The following is a 13659-nucleotide window of genomic DNA, read 5'->3' on the forward strand; positions in this document are numbered from 1 at the left end:
TAACCTCTTTGCCTTTTTGGTCATCTTTGCACTTGAACTATCTAACCAATGAGAGGTAGGGGGGAATCTCGGACCAGAGTCCCTCCCAGTACTGCAGAACGTGGAGCACTGCAACAGACAGTGTCCGGTTGTACTTCCCATGGAGCCGGGAAACCTGCGTGCCCACCCCCCGAGTGAAAACGTACGTTTACTTTATTGTGTCTTACCTTTTCAATTTTTTCATCAAGCATTCTGAAGAACTCTTGTTGGCTTTCAGAGATGTGCATGCTGAAAGGCAAAGGAAGAGTATCAGTACCAACAGGTTTTCTTCCACCTCAAAATACTGATTTCTTCCATTTTAAAATACTCACGCTACAGTCCAGGGTTGTTGAGGGACCCAGCTGTAAGTTTTTACCACTGCGAAAAATAAATCACCTTACACTTTCATCTACAATGACAATTTTTTAATCTTTTTTCCCCCCTTTTTTTCCTTTGACCACAGAAAAACTATTGCGTTTAGTTCTGTGTATAAGTGCTACACTTGGGATGGTAACTAGGACCCACATGCATCCAGGGAGACTATTCCCTTTTCCAGGCAGGCTGCAGAAACTTAATAGCCCGCTACCTTTCCTTGGGCCAGCGAGAGCCCCCTCTGCGTCGAGACAGAAGGTCTTCCGAAGACTGCCAACCTCAGCACCACAAAATGAGACGCCTGCAGCGTGAGCTGAGAGCCTCGCGCTGGAAGGTCCTGCCTGCCCTGCTGCAGCTGGGCTCTGCGCTCAACACCCAGACTGTCTACAAGCCGTGGCTGGTCCTTCCCCTCCATCTGGGTGGCCCTTGCTGCTCTCTAAGCGGACCCAGCAGATTCTTCTCTTCAGTTAATTCTGCAGCACCAAGAGGCTGAGGGGTGAGTGATACGATTTTGCATTAGCAAAGAGGCTGGAAAATACTTTTTTTTGTTGTCTGCAAAACGCTGATGGTGGCACAAGACAACGGGCCCTTCCCCAAGGGGGACCTGCAAGCTAAAAATACAGGAAGGTCAGACATAAGTAAAGGACGAGGAGACAAAGATGAGGATGCATGGCAGACAGTATTTGGGGTGTGTCTGCTTTATTTATGTGACAGGGTGGTAAGAGCCTCCTTCCTGAAATAGCAATATCCCTCCGGGAAGGTGAAGCTGGAGCATCCTCTGGACCGGCAGCTGCGAGGAGTGCCTGGCCCGTGGGGCTGGAGAAAAGCGCCAGGGACTCAACGTGGGACAAAAAAAGATGCACAAAAGGAAGGATGGGAGACTGGTGCCAGTGTTAACAGTGACGCCAAATGGCTGGAAGAACACACGGCTCTCAGAGATTTTCTCCGACGGTAAAAGCCGGTTCGGCATGCTGAATTCCCAGCCCGGACTCCTCTTCCTCGCTATGATCCTTTCAGCTGTAATGAGTTAAGTCTTTTTGCAAGTGCCCAACAACACACTGCACTTTCCTACAAAGCTCAGCATTCATACTTCACTTGCTATCAGGATGAATGTATACAATGATTTGCTTATGCTGGACGTAAATGAAGGCTCAGTTCAGAGGAGAAGTTCTCAGAAGTGGCATTAAAACCTAAAGCTGGTAATTCAGGAGGGGGAACAATCCACCTCTCAGTGGCTGTGGGAGGTTTTGTCCCCAGCTGTCTGCCTGTCCTTCAGGTTCCTACCTCCACCTGAGATGGGGTCAAAAAATGCTTCTTTGGGGCAGCCAACCCTGTCACCTACATATTCAGGTGTCTTGGAAAGGGGCTTCAGAGCACTACAGCCCTTTCTGGGTAGGTAAGCACTAGAAACATATTCTTGCCTTTGCAACATCATAGATCTAGTTTCTGATAAAATGAGATGATACTGTAGTGACTCACCTCAACCATAATTTGTAAAGGAACTAAAGGAAGGGGTGAAAAAAGGAGTATTGTGTTGCCACATACATGAAAAGTCCCACTGGAAGTCCTAAAGCCCCTGCAGGCCATGGTCTTCGGAAAAGTCTGGCTGGGCAGTAAAATTGCCCTGCGATTTAAAGATGCAACACAAAGACACAAATGCTGTCACGGCGTGTATTTTGAGCAGCTGTGTAAAATTATAAAACCCTTGACAGGGCAAAGAACTGACAGAGTTAATGAACGACTGGAAGAGTTTCTGGGTATCCCTCCAGAAGAAAAAGTTTTCCCCAAACAGCAACGTGGATTTAATTTTCCTTCTAAGCAGCACATCAGAAGGCAGGAGAATGCACTTTTAGATGTTTCAGGGCAGGCCAATGAAACACAACTTGCCAAAAGATGGGATCTTTATCCCCAGTATCGGCACAGGCCGGGGGTGAAGGGATGGAGAGCAGCCCTGCCCAGAAGGACTTGGGGGTTCTGGCAGGTGAATGGTGTGAAGAGGAAGGACCCCTCGACCTCTGACCTCTGCCAAAGACCCCCCATAAATCTACTGCTGGCTTCCTACGTACATGGGTTTGAGAGTCCAGGGCTCTAGATGTAAAAATGTAAATCCTTCTACAAATAGGAAGAGCCCTCACAACCTCACTTTTACAGCTGACATTTTAAAACTCCCTCCATTGTACTTAAAATTGTAATTCGGTACATAGTCCATGTTGTGTTTTGAAATAACGCCCGTTCTACAAGAATGGTCCTACAAGATGTATCTAATGATTTATCTATTCATTTCTGCTCTTTGAGCGAAGTAGTCCTTTTCCCACCCCATGCCACTCCCCATAGCAGTCAGAACTGTCATGGTTTTCAGATGATAAACCTTTTTAAAAAATTGCACATGGTAACAGATATTTGCTGACTTGGTGATTAGCAACTCAAACACATGTAGCCACTTTATAAACAGAAACCCAATGGTACGCTGGGTAAACAGCAGCGGCTTGGGCAAAGAGCGGAGGTTTTACCCAACAACCTCATGTTACACTCTGTAATTCTCTTAGACCTTTCCTTATTTTTGCAGGACTGCGACAGAGACATTCACTTCTGCCAACACGCCAGCTTTACGCTTTTCGGTGAATGAAGGTCAGTTTTGATTTCTGCGGGGACTTTTAAAATCAGAGTTTGATGAAAGAATGGACCCTCGACCCCACGCAGTCCCTTGCCTTGGATGCACCAGAAGAGATGACCCATCAAAAGAAACATCCCTTTTTTAGCCCAGGCTGATAGTCCCCTGTTAGAGCATCTTAAATACATCTCTGATCTTGCTGGGAAGCACCAAGCCACAATAATGAAGTACAGCTTTGCTGAGGCGTAATTTTACCTCCACCTGTGAACTTCTTTGCAATTACATCCGAAGCACTCAATTCTTCCTTTTGAAAGGAGGCTGAATTATGCTGTCAGTTGATTAGAAAATTACTGAAGTTTCCAGACTTGAAACCGTGTACAACGCACTTGGTATGCAGCAAGTTTAAGTTAATAAGTGCCCCGAAGGCACAGCATAAAGAACAGCATTTCCGTTATTGTTCAAAATCCAACAGTAAAGCTTTATCACTTCTTTGTTATGAACCTGATATAGGGCTCCATGTAATCTGTTATTTTCAATCCAATTAGTGATTAAAATGTAACGGTGATTCAGATAAGAAACGAGTTACTAATATCAATAACCAGCTCCGTCACGGGAGTTAAATATTTCACGGCATATGTAACACTGACTGATCTCAGCCAGGGTACAGCACAGAACTGCGAGTGAAGGATGGAGAAACTCTCAGCTACAAAACAACCCTCATCTTAAGAAACAACTTGACCGCTTTAAATGGAAGAAGTTCACCACTCCTAATCCCAGGCAGTACAGCTGCTAACCTAAGCCAAGAGCTAGCAAACACTTCCCGGGAAACTTAACTGAGACTATTTAGGAACACTAGGGCATATATAATTTTGTGTACGTGTACGTTGTATGGAAAGCTGACAAATAACGCAGTGTGGCACTCCTATAAGGCTCAGCAAGATGCACCTCACGCATTTTTAAGTCCTGCCATGCAAAGAGGGGAATGCTGCAGGGACGGTGGCACAAGTGCTGCCCGGCTGTGTCGTTGGTACTGGGACACAGGCAACTTCACCTACTTTATTTAAACTGAGCAGGGTTTAGGGCTGCTAGACCCACCGACTGGTTTTCATTAGGCAATAACTGGCAATCTCACAGGTAACTGCTTAATACTGTGTTTACTTGTATTACGATTTTAAAGAATAAAAATTAAAAATTGAACTTACTTTGCTCTGGGTTGATGTACTAATCCTGGGATCTCTTTATTAGATTTAAGTCTTACATTTGAACTGGCACTTTTTTCCTGAAACACACAAAAAACACACAACAGAGGAACCATCAGTATCTATGAAGCACACAAAGTGTGACAGGGATTTGTCATCACGGTGTCACACTACACTGGGTTCTACCTGTACAACCAAGTGAGGAAAGATCATCAAAATCAAAATTAAAGGCAACACAATCGATGCAATGACCCCGACTGGGCAGTTTTTAAACATCATGGGCTCGATGGCCTGGGGGTTTGCCTCCGGGTCGCGGGTAAAATCCATCTGGGACACGTAGCGATCAAACATTGTGCTGGCTAACAACTCTCCAGTGGTCCACGGAAAACGAGGTGTGCAGCTGCAGCCGGGCTCCTCGTAGAGTCATACTGGTAACACTAATCATCACCTTCAACGGAGCAAGGCAAAGCATTGAAATGGCAGAGTCTCTGAGTCACCTGCAAGGTTTTCTCAGAACAGTGGTGAGAAACATTAGCACCACGTGGAAAACCGTACGCGGGAGAAAGCATACGTTAAACGTGCCAGTGAGAAGTGCAGCAATGACAGACTTGACCTGCTCAGCCAGAAAATTGGACTCAAGGGGCCCAAGGAAGCAAACCAGAACATGTTTATAGACAAGAACATGACCGTGTCCTCCACAGATGACCAGAGCCATTAAAAACATCTTAAAAAAGGGGTGAGGAGGGACAGAAGTTTAGTTCAGAGTTAGCGCTTCAAGGTAACATCTTGTCCTTGTGTCAAAAGCTTCTGTAAACCAAAGCTTGGTGCATGCATTGTCTGCAAAAACCTGGAGAAGGATGCGGCCCCTTTCAGATCTTCCCACCACTGCATGTCAGGGAAAGCTGCTGGTGCAGATGGGAGAGAGATGAGTCAATCTTAACAGCTCACCCGCTCCACAAATCCATCTGAATTTCTCAGGCACATCATGCCCAGGACAATTTAAGAAATGTAAACCCAAGAATTAGCGCTTTTGTGGGTAATTTTCCTGGTTTTGTTTTGTCTTATTTAGTCTTTGAATGTCTGAATCACACAACATTATTTTTAAGAGGGCTACTAAATCATTGAATTAAAAAAAAAAAAAAAGGCTGTTGAGCAGTTAATTTTTTAATGAATAATTCTACAAGGGCTGCAAACATCAACTGCCTCAGCATATTTCACACTGTTTAATGCATGTCTTCTAATCTTCCTAAACAGAAAACGGTGTCTTGCATGAAAATAACTGAGAGAAACAAGCCTTTCTTCCAAGCCTTAAGAAACGTCGCTGTATGTTTGTTACATCCCACCAGCCACTGCCTGCCCATGATGTCAAGTCAAAGCAGCAGCACAGAAGATGAAACCACTTGCTTTCAAAGCATCTTCTAATTTTAACACTGTTAACTGAGGGTGACTATGTGCATGCACATTGCGTGTACCATGCATGTACGTAGTCTTACACCTCATGGGAGTCGATCTATGGCTCGTACAACTGTCAAGCAAAATAAAAAGAGAGGGACAGGTCTCACAGAGAAGACACCGAAACCAGGAAAAGGCTAAATCCCAACCTTGTGCACTAGGTGAGCCTTTATCCTCAAATTTGCACCACCAGATTGTTTGCCACAACGCAGAGGCAGAAACTGGGAATGGTCCACGCTGCACATCTGGGATGGCACATCTGGATGGTCCAGCGGTAGGTACATTCCACAGCCATAACACCTCCTGCCCACCTACTGCAACACAAGGTGAATTTTGGGCTACCTTTTGTCTCTGCACACCGTTACCCTGGAGGCACAGACCTTTCCCCCCCAAAAAATTGCTGCGAATCCATTGCCTCAATTAAAAGGGAAGTTCTGATTTACAGTGCCTGTGTCAGGAGCTACGATAAGTCACGGCAGCGCAAACCCGGCTCTCCACACCTCCGCTTGTAGTTGGGCGTCAGCGCAGCTCTATCAGTAGCTGGAATCAGCAAAAATCCCAACCTAAAGAAACTTCTGTCACTTAGGAACAAATAGAAAGACACAAGAAAAATACACATTGCCTTCGCTCTGTGGGTCCCAGAGCAATGTTCCAAATATTAACTGACTCACACAGGATGAGGGAAGTAAAATTCCAGTCTACTTGACTTCAAGAGCCCAAAGTTCACTCTTCCCCTCCTATTGCTTCTGATAATTAACACACCTCAATTATCTATTACTTAACAATTCTTCTGCTTAATCAGAGAGTATGTCACCTCCTCCATCTGTTGCTCAGCAGGAAAGAGGTTAAGAGGAAAGTAAAACCCAAGCGGGCCTCAAATTGGCTCGTTGCTTTGTTTATAGCTATTGTTCACGGCACTGATATTTCGTTACGCTGACCGAAATATTGGCTTTGATAAAAATAGATATTAAAAAATAATTTTTCTAAATAGAAACAAATAGAATGATTTTTTTGCATCACTTTGAAGACAAACTGACTCATCAGAAATGAACGGTTTGGATTCCAATGTGGAGCTTACAACAAAACCCGAAATGCTTTAACAGAGTCAGACTGCTCTTCCAGGTTGACTTGACTTTGGTTGAAGGGGTCAGTTCTTTCAGTTTAACCTTATTTTCTCCCTTATTTAACACTAAATAAGTTACTGTGCATCATCAGAACTGCAACTGGTTTTAGTGTCCTAATGTGTTGCAAATAAAAATTAAGATACAAAAGTTTGTTTTTAATCTAGCTCTGCTAATAAGGATTATTTAAAGTAAATGCAGTAAACGGTGTCTCACATCACAAGCTTTAAAGTAAACCCTCCAGGATGCGCTACATGGATAGCAGCATTATTAGCTAGTCTATAGCAAAAAGGCAAATACTGGACATTTTACTCCCCATTATTTTGCAATTAATCATTATCAAGGTAAAGCTGTCATCCAATCAAGGTGATTTCATTTGATAGATTCGTTAATTATTGTTAATTCCTCCGTAAAGGATGCACCGTATCAGAATTTCAGGGCATTAACAGATGGCGGTGACTCTGCTGCCAGATGCTATTAACACAGCAACAGCCACGACTGCCATTATAATTAAATATCTGTCAACGTTTCCCTTGATGCTTCCCCTCTTACAAAGCCATTCCTAGAGACACGTGAGCTTCATTTGAAGTATTTTGCTTTTCTTCGGAAGACCGCCGCAGACGGACTCAGGTAAGCTGCTAATAGTCCTTCTTCTGAACCCTCTCGACACTCACGGGTTACTAGAGAAGGGCCGATTTTTAAGAGATGCTTCCATAAGTGCTAACATATTTTATGAAGAGACTATACATTGTTTTATGCATTTTTAAGTTGATTAAATAGGCCAGGCTGTTTGCGTATTTGTCTGAGAACAGGATGAACTGGTGCAGTAACTAGTTTCTAGCTGCTTTTTTTAAATGCCTTTGAGAAGTTAAAAATCAGGGGGGTGATTATTAGAAGAACATCTAACATGCCTGTCAAACTCAGGCTGCAAGATCTCAAAAAATCTGAAAAATCCAACCAGAAGGGTAAAGTTGGGGGAACAAAACAAAACAAAACAAAAAAAGGAAGAGGAAGGCGAAAGCTCCCTCCGGAGAGAGCTGCAGGACTTCTGCAGTATCTAAATATAGTTCACACTCAGCCAGAGTTACTGTCTTTGAGCTTTGATGGAGAACATCCTTAAAGAGTGGGGAAAAAAATGAAGGGCAATTCCCACCGCTAAAGAGTTTTCAAAGTTTTTAAAAAATTTGAAATACTGATTTCAAATTAATATTTACTGAATCTAATAGCTACAAGATTTTAAACATCCCCATCAGCTTTTCAGCTCCCTCTCCCTATTAGTCTATATTAGTCTAATATTAGTCTATATTAGAAAGTCTGGACTAATTGGTTACGGTAATTCCAATTAATTCCATCAAGTAACCAAATAGCAGGAAGGCTGTAAATGAACTGAAATGTAGAGATGGGAGCAGCTGGCACAAAGACAGGAAATTAAGGCAGGTAAACAGATGAAATTACAAATAAGGAGCATAAATGATAAATAAGTATGACCAAGAAATCCTCCAGGGAAACTCCTACCTGCACCTTGCCGTCCCGTTCCGTTCACAGCCCTGCAGCTGTATCCCCCCACACGTTTGAATCCTCTCCTTTCTATATAGCTTGTGACACCAAGGTCCAGAAAAATAAAAGTGTTTGTTGCCATCTCGAAGTTCTTTTCTGCAGACAGACCGCTGAACTTTGAGGTTTCCCCTACAGAAAACGAGGAGCGCGATCACTAGAACGACGTCTCTGTTCTGAAACACGAGGTCTACGCTGCTCTAAACATCAGGGATTTCTGGTTCCTTCAGCCTCCCCGGCACTCTCAAAGGTCAGCCAGGACAAGAAAATGAACATCACAGACATAAATAAAGCCAACACACCTGTATCCATAGCGCTGCATGAAGTTTCATTTCAAACGGGACATTATCTTGCTCCTTCAGCAGGAGTCTTACTTATCCATGTAATAAAATTCCGTCCTTCCCGGAGAATGGGAACGTGAGCAGGAAGCAGAGGAAGGGACGCGTCTCCGAGATTTCCAGCGGGCAGCAATTTGCAAAATGAAGTTGAGGAACAGCCCCTCTGCGAACAATTTTGCAAGAGGCTGAAAACTGTCCCTCGCGGTGATACACACCAGAAATGAAGGTGACAAGGGATCGCTTTAGAGCACGAGGAACACTTGCTTAGATCAAAAGCTCTCCACAAATACCGCAAATAAAATGCAACGGGCAGAAAGGAGACCCGCTCTCCATCTCTCATTAATATACCAGATCTTTAATGGCTTTGGTACATCAGAGTGGTTGAAAGTTTAATCTAGCAAATAAAAAATAGATGGATAAAAATTTCCTGCGGAAACTTCAGAGGTTTTAGGGCACCTGGCAACAAAACGCACAACTAATCTTGCTCTTCTGCGGGTAGGTCACTCTTCTGGGTTGCACAGCCACCCTGGGTAACAAAACCTGGCTCAAAAATTAACTTTCTGCTTATTAAGCCTGCGTCATCAATTATTCTCCCTCTCACTCAACAAGCTTTTACAAAAATATAGTTATTTATAGTAAATGTATATATTACTCATGCTCTCAATTTTTCACGAGTGTCTCCTGAAGGCAGTTTTCCACCAAGCATAATAACATGGAAGCAAGAGTCTTGCGTGAAGCCTGTAAAAGAGCTACAGGCAGGAATAAATGGTGTAGGCAGCCTGAAGAGTAACTGGGTGCATTACGCAGCCCGTCTACAGCAGGACACGGATCCCTTCATTTCTGCTCCAAGAAAGCACTTTGCTGGAATGGCAAGCATGGTATTGCTACTACAATTTTTGCAGAGCTTTTTATCGGGATGGTTTTGAAGAGCTTTATGCCGTTCAAACAGATAGGAGAGGACGTATCTAAAGAACAAGGCGTGCCCTCTTTCATGGCTTTTTAAATAGCTGGGTCTAAAATTTCAGCAACTGTAGTGATTTTTGGAACGCTGGTTTTCTAAAGGTAAAAACGGAACTTTTTCCGTCTGTTTTTGGAACGCGCTTTACCCCTGCGCTTTGGAAAATCAGTTCCCTGAGAGATGCCTCCACGTCAGGCACAGGCAAGCAAAGCCTCCTGAGATCTTCCTGCACTGTCAAAACCAACCGAGACTGATGACTCCCTACGTGCACGTGTCTTAATATTAAATTTTGCCTTCCGTTTTAGCTTGAGCTTGTTGAAAAGATGAGGAGGCGTTAAAAATAACACTTGGTTCCCTCCATCTGCAAAACAGCAGCATGTTGGTGGTGTCTCCTCTTGTAGAGTCTGCAGTTACACTGGTTGCTGGCTTTTTTCTGCAAATTGCAAGTTTTAGTAGACTATGGTTTTTATACATTTATTACATCCAAGCAGTTCCATACAGTGCACCGAGATCCTGCTAGATGTTAGGACAATGAGAGAGTCCCGTTAACCCAGTCTTAATGGGGGATTTTGCAGGATACATGTAAGATACTTCTTCCCTCTTGTTCAAATTACAAAGGATGGAACAACAAGGGAAAGCAGGGAAAGAAAAAGTCCTTCTGCATTTGTTGTTTACAATTAAGAGAAGAGGAAAAATTGAACTAATTAGAAAATAAGGTGCAAATGAAAAGACACAGTTAAACCAAATGTAAACAGAATAAAATGGTAGCAAAAATTTTCGATCAAGGTAACCCTGAGAAGGGAGATGACAGGAAACTGTGAGTAGCGCTACTCATCAATACAAATACATTTGGGCACTCACAGCCTATAGAGATGAGTCTCATGTATAAAGCAATGGCTTAAACACAACAACTATCTCCATGTGTCCCACTAACACACGGGCATTCTCCCACAATGTGTTTCCAGTTCCCACAGGCTGACATCATGGGAAACACCTCCGAACATGTGGAGCATCGTACGCTGCACACGGTGCGCTCATGCAGATGGACACCGTTGGCTAACCACATTTCCCGCTTGTGGAGCTCTGCGGCTGACAAAGGGAAAAAAAAACATATTAATGCCCGTCCCAAAACGGCAAGAATTCCCTACAATAAGCTCTCATTCTCCCAGCACTGTCCAAGACTTAAATTTTTCGATTTTTGGTAGCTTGCAATTATGTAAATGCCATTGCTGGAAGATATCTTCAATGTCTGTATTTTGCTCCTCTCAATGTCTGTTTTATTTGCATTAATTCTCAAATTTGCAGAAGGTGTAAGATTTAAGACCCGAGAGAATGAAGTTATAGTCTTGCTACATGGCAAATTTCAGTGAGTGTGAGTAAAAGGTACGTTTTAAAGGACATAATAGTTTGAATATTATTAAATATGACATACGTACTATGACACATATGAGAAGTATTACGGCTGCAAGAGGAGCCTTAAATCTGATCTATGTATTTTGTACCATCTTTTCATTGTTTCGGTTAGCCATTACTTTTGAATAGTAGAAAAAATTATTATTATTTCACAGAGAATATAGCAACCTGTTCACTTACTGAGTTTCCAGTCCTCAGAAGTATAAGGATGGACTTTGTCTGGATTCTCCAAACAAATTTATCTGAGAGTCATACTGAGAATAGATATGAAACACAACAGACAGACAGTCATAAATGGTTTAAAAATTTTATAAGCCCTTTGTATCAGTAATGGAGGCTGGTGTTTTAAGTGTTTATCTCCTCTAAGTTTCCTTGGAAAAAGCAGATAAATAAGCACACCCCCTCAGTCTTAACAAAAAGAGGCACCAATAAATACATTTATTCCATCAAGGATGAATGAAAGTAGCTTTGATGCTCAAGATGCTGCAGATTAGAGGAAAATATCCAACCCAATATTGGGTGAAGAACTAGCTTAAAGCCCAATTACCGGCCTGGAAATACTCCTGTCCAACATTTAAGATGTCCAATATTTACGAGTCCCAAAATGACTGTATGCCTGTTATGGCCTTTACTGTCCACTCTGATTTTAATATGTCCGTCATCTCACCTTCTGCATCACCTCTTCCCAAAACCACCCCTCGCAGCTGGGAAAGGATACGGAAAGACTCAAAACAGGCTCTGCCCTCCCTTTCCAGAAGGCAGCAACTCTTGAGGCAAACGTCAGCGCCAGCCGAGCGCAGCTGCTGCGCATCAGGCCCAGCAGTGGCATGGCCACGAGACGGGCCAGCATCGGGATACGGTGTCTGCTGCCCTGGGAGGGTCTGGCAGCAAGAGAGGAGGCCTTGCAAGGTCAGGCTGGCCAGGGATGGAACTTTCAACTCACCCGTAAAGTTTCAATGGCTCCTTGATCAGAATGTGCAACAGCACTGTGAAACTCTACAAGATTAGTCTCCTCAAAGCCGCACATGGTACCAACCACCACTAAAGGAAGGTATTTCAAATTGTCATCTAACTGGATCACCTGAGGGCACACATCCAAACCACTTCAACAGTTTTCTGTCTAACCTGTTCTCCAAACTCCCCTCCTGCAGGTTTTCTCAACTGCTTGTCTTTCAGTTTGCCACTTCCCTAAAAGTTCAAACGTTTACCGTGCTACCCAGCTTAAACCCTTGTCTGATGTCGTCTTGCATCTCTCAGTGGTCGCGGACAAAAGCTGACTGTCATGCCTTTTAAAGCAACCTTTTATATATTGGGTGACTTGTGTTTCCTTCTGTATTTTTAGGCTAAACAAATCAATTCCTTGCATCTTCCGTTACAGCTTACGTTTGCTAAACCTCCTATTCTTGTCGCTCCCCTCTGGGCTCTTTCCCATCTGCCTACATCTTTCCTACAGAGCACGCTTCCAATTTCGGTCACGGTATTTAAAGCCTCGCTGAAATCAGGATGTATTTTTATATATATATAATACATATATCACATGTATTGCCATATTTAAGAGCGAAAAACCCTCCTGTTTTTAATGCAGTATCTCAAACAGGCGAGATGAACCTACTGTATTCAGAGATGGCATTTCTCTGCCTGCAGCAGCCCTATCTGAGACACATAAGCAAATGGACAGAAGCTGCACATGGCTCTACCAACTATTTTTACTGATGAGATTTCCCTAAAAAAAGGGAAGTACATTTATTTTGAAAAGCAGGCTGGATCACATATTTGGGGATGAGAGAGCCCAAGTCTTTCAAAAACAGAGGCAGCTCCGGTTCACATCTTTCCGACTTGTGCAAGCCCTCTCTCAATGTACTCATTTTGTTACTGTAAATCATGGTTTGCTGCTGAAATATCATTAAGTTTTATTACCACATCCATGGGGACATCTATACACGGTGCATTCATACTTCAAAAAAACGAGGTAAATAAATGCTACCGGAGAAGTAAGCTGAACTCAACTTCTCTAATGGGTACATAAAATTTGTAGAACAGTACTCAAGATCTCTCTCAAGCCTAAAAGCTGGTGAGGATGATCTGTCTTCCACCTCAAATCTTGGATTATTTAACAAAATAATTATTTTGTTAAATAAATTATCAGAAAGTAAATTATCCGCCTGTTCCATGACTCACAGTCCAACACATCTTCCTAAAATTAACAAAAATCACATGAAACAAGCAAAACAAGCATTCTTAAATAATTTCAATTTTGCTATTTCTGATCAAAACCAGCTTTCAAGCCTGCAAGTTGATTTCCAGCCATTTGCAGGTGCCAAGTTTTAACACATACTCTATTTTCTTTTCGAGTCAGGTGAGTGCAAAGACAAGAAAAGCACCTCTAAAATTTAAGAAGGTTGTCCCATCACAGGAATGCTCAGAAAACGATGGACTGGCATGTTACTACCAAGAGGTGCAGCACTGCCAACCAGAAAAGCTTTCTGTCCAAGCCAGAAGTATACTTTGATGCATGTTCACAGGTATGGTACTTACAACGAGGAGAAAGTTGGAGTTTAGTATGGAAATACTGTCTTATTTTTCACTGCAGTGTTGCAGTGTTAGCATTCAATTACTTCCCTAC

General features: G+C 42.9%; 1 protein-coding gene across 1 annotated transcript in view; it reads right to left on the reverse strand.

Annotated features, from left to right (window-relative positions):
• Positions 1-206: 206 nt before the first annotated feature.
• Positions 207-13659, reverse strand: part of LOC104617887 (chromosome unknown open reading frame, human C1orf21) — a gene marked incomplete at its 3' end in the record, with an annotated part of 59752 nt that continues 46299 nt past the window's right edge. Inside the window, exons 3-4 of the mRNA XM_010283323.1 lie at positions 4204-4280; positions 207-267 (exon numbers count right to left, since the gene is read on the reverse strand). Coding sequence (XP_010281625.1) covers positions 207-267; positions 4204-4280 — 138 coding nt within the window. The remainder of the gene's footprint in view (positions 268-4203; positions 4281-13659) is intronic.

The sequence above is a fragment of the Phaethon lepturus genome, unplaced genomic scaffold (genome assembly GCF_000687285.1).
Source record: "Phaethon lepturus isolate BGI_N335 unplaced genomic scaffold, ASM68728v1 scaffold18763, whole genome shotgun sequence".
In the NCBI taxonomy this organism is placed as follows: Eukaryota; Metazoa; Chordata; class Aves; order Phaethontiformes; family Phaethontidae; genus Phaethon; species Phaethon lepturus.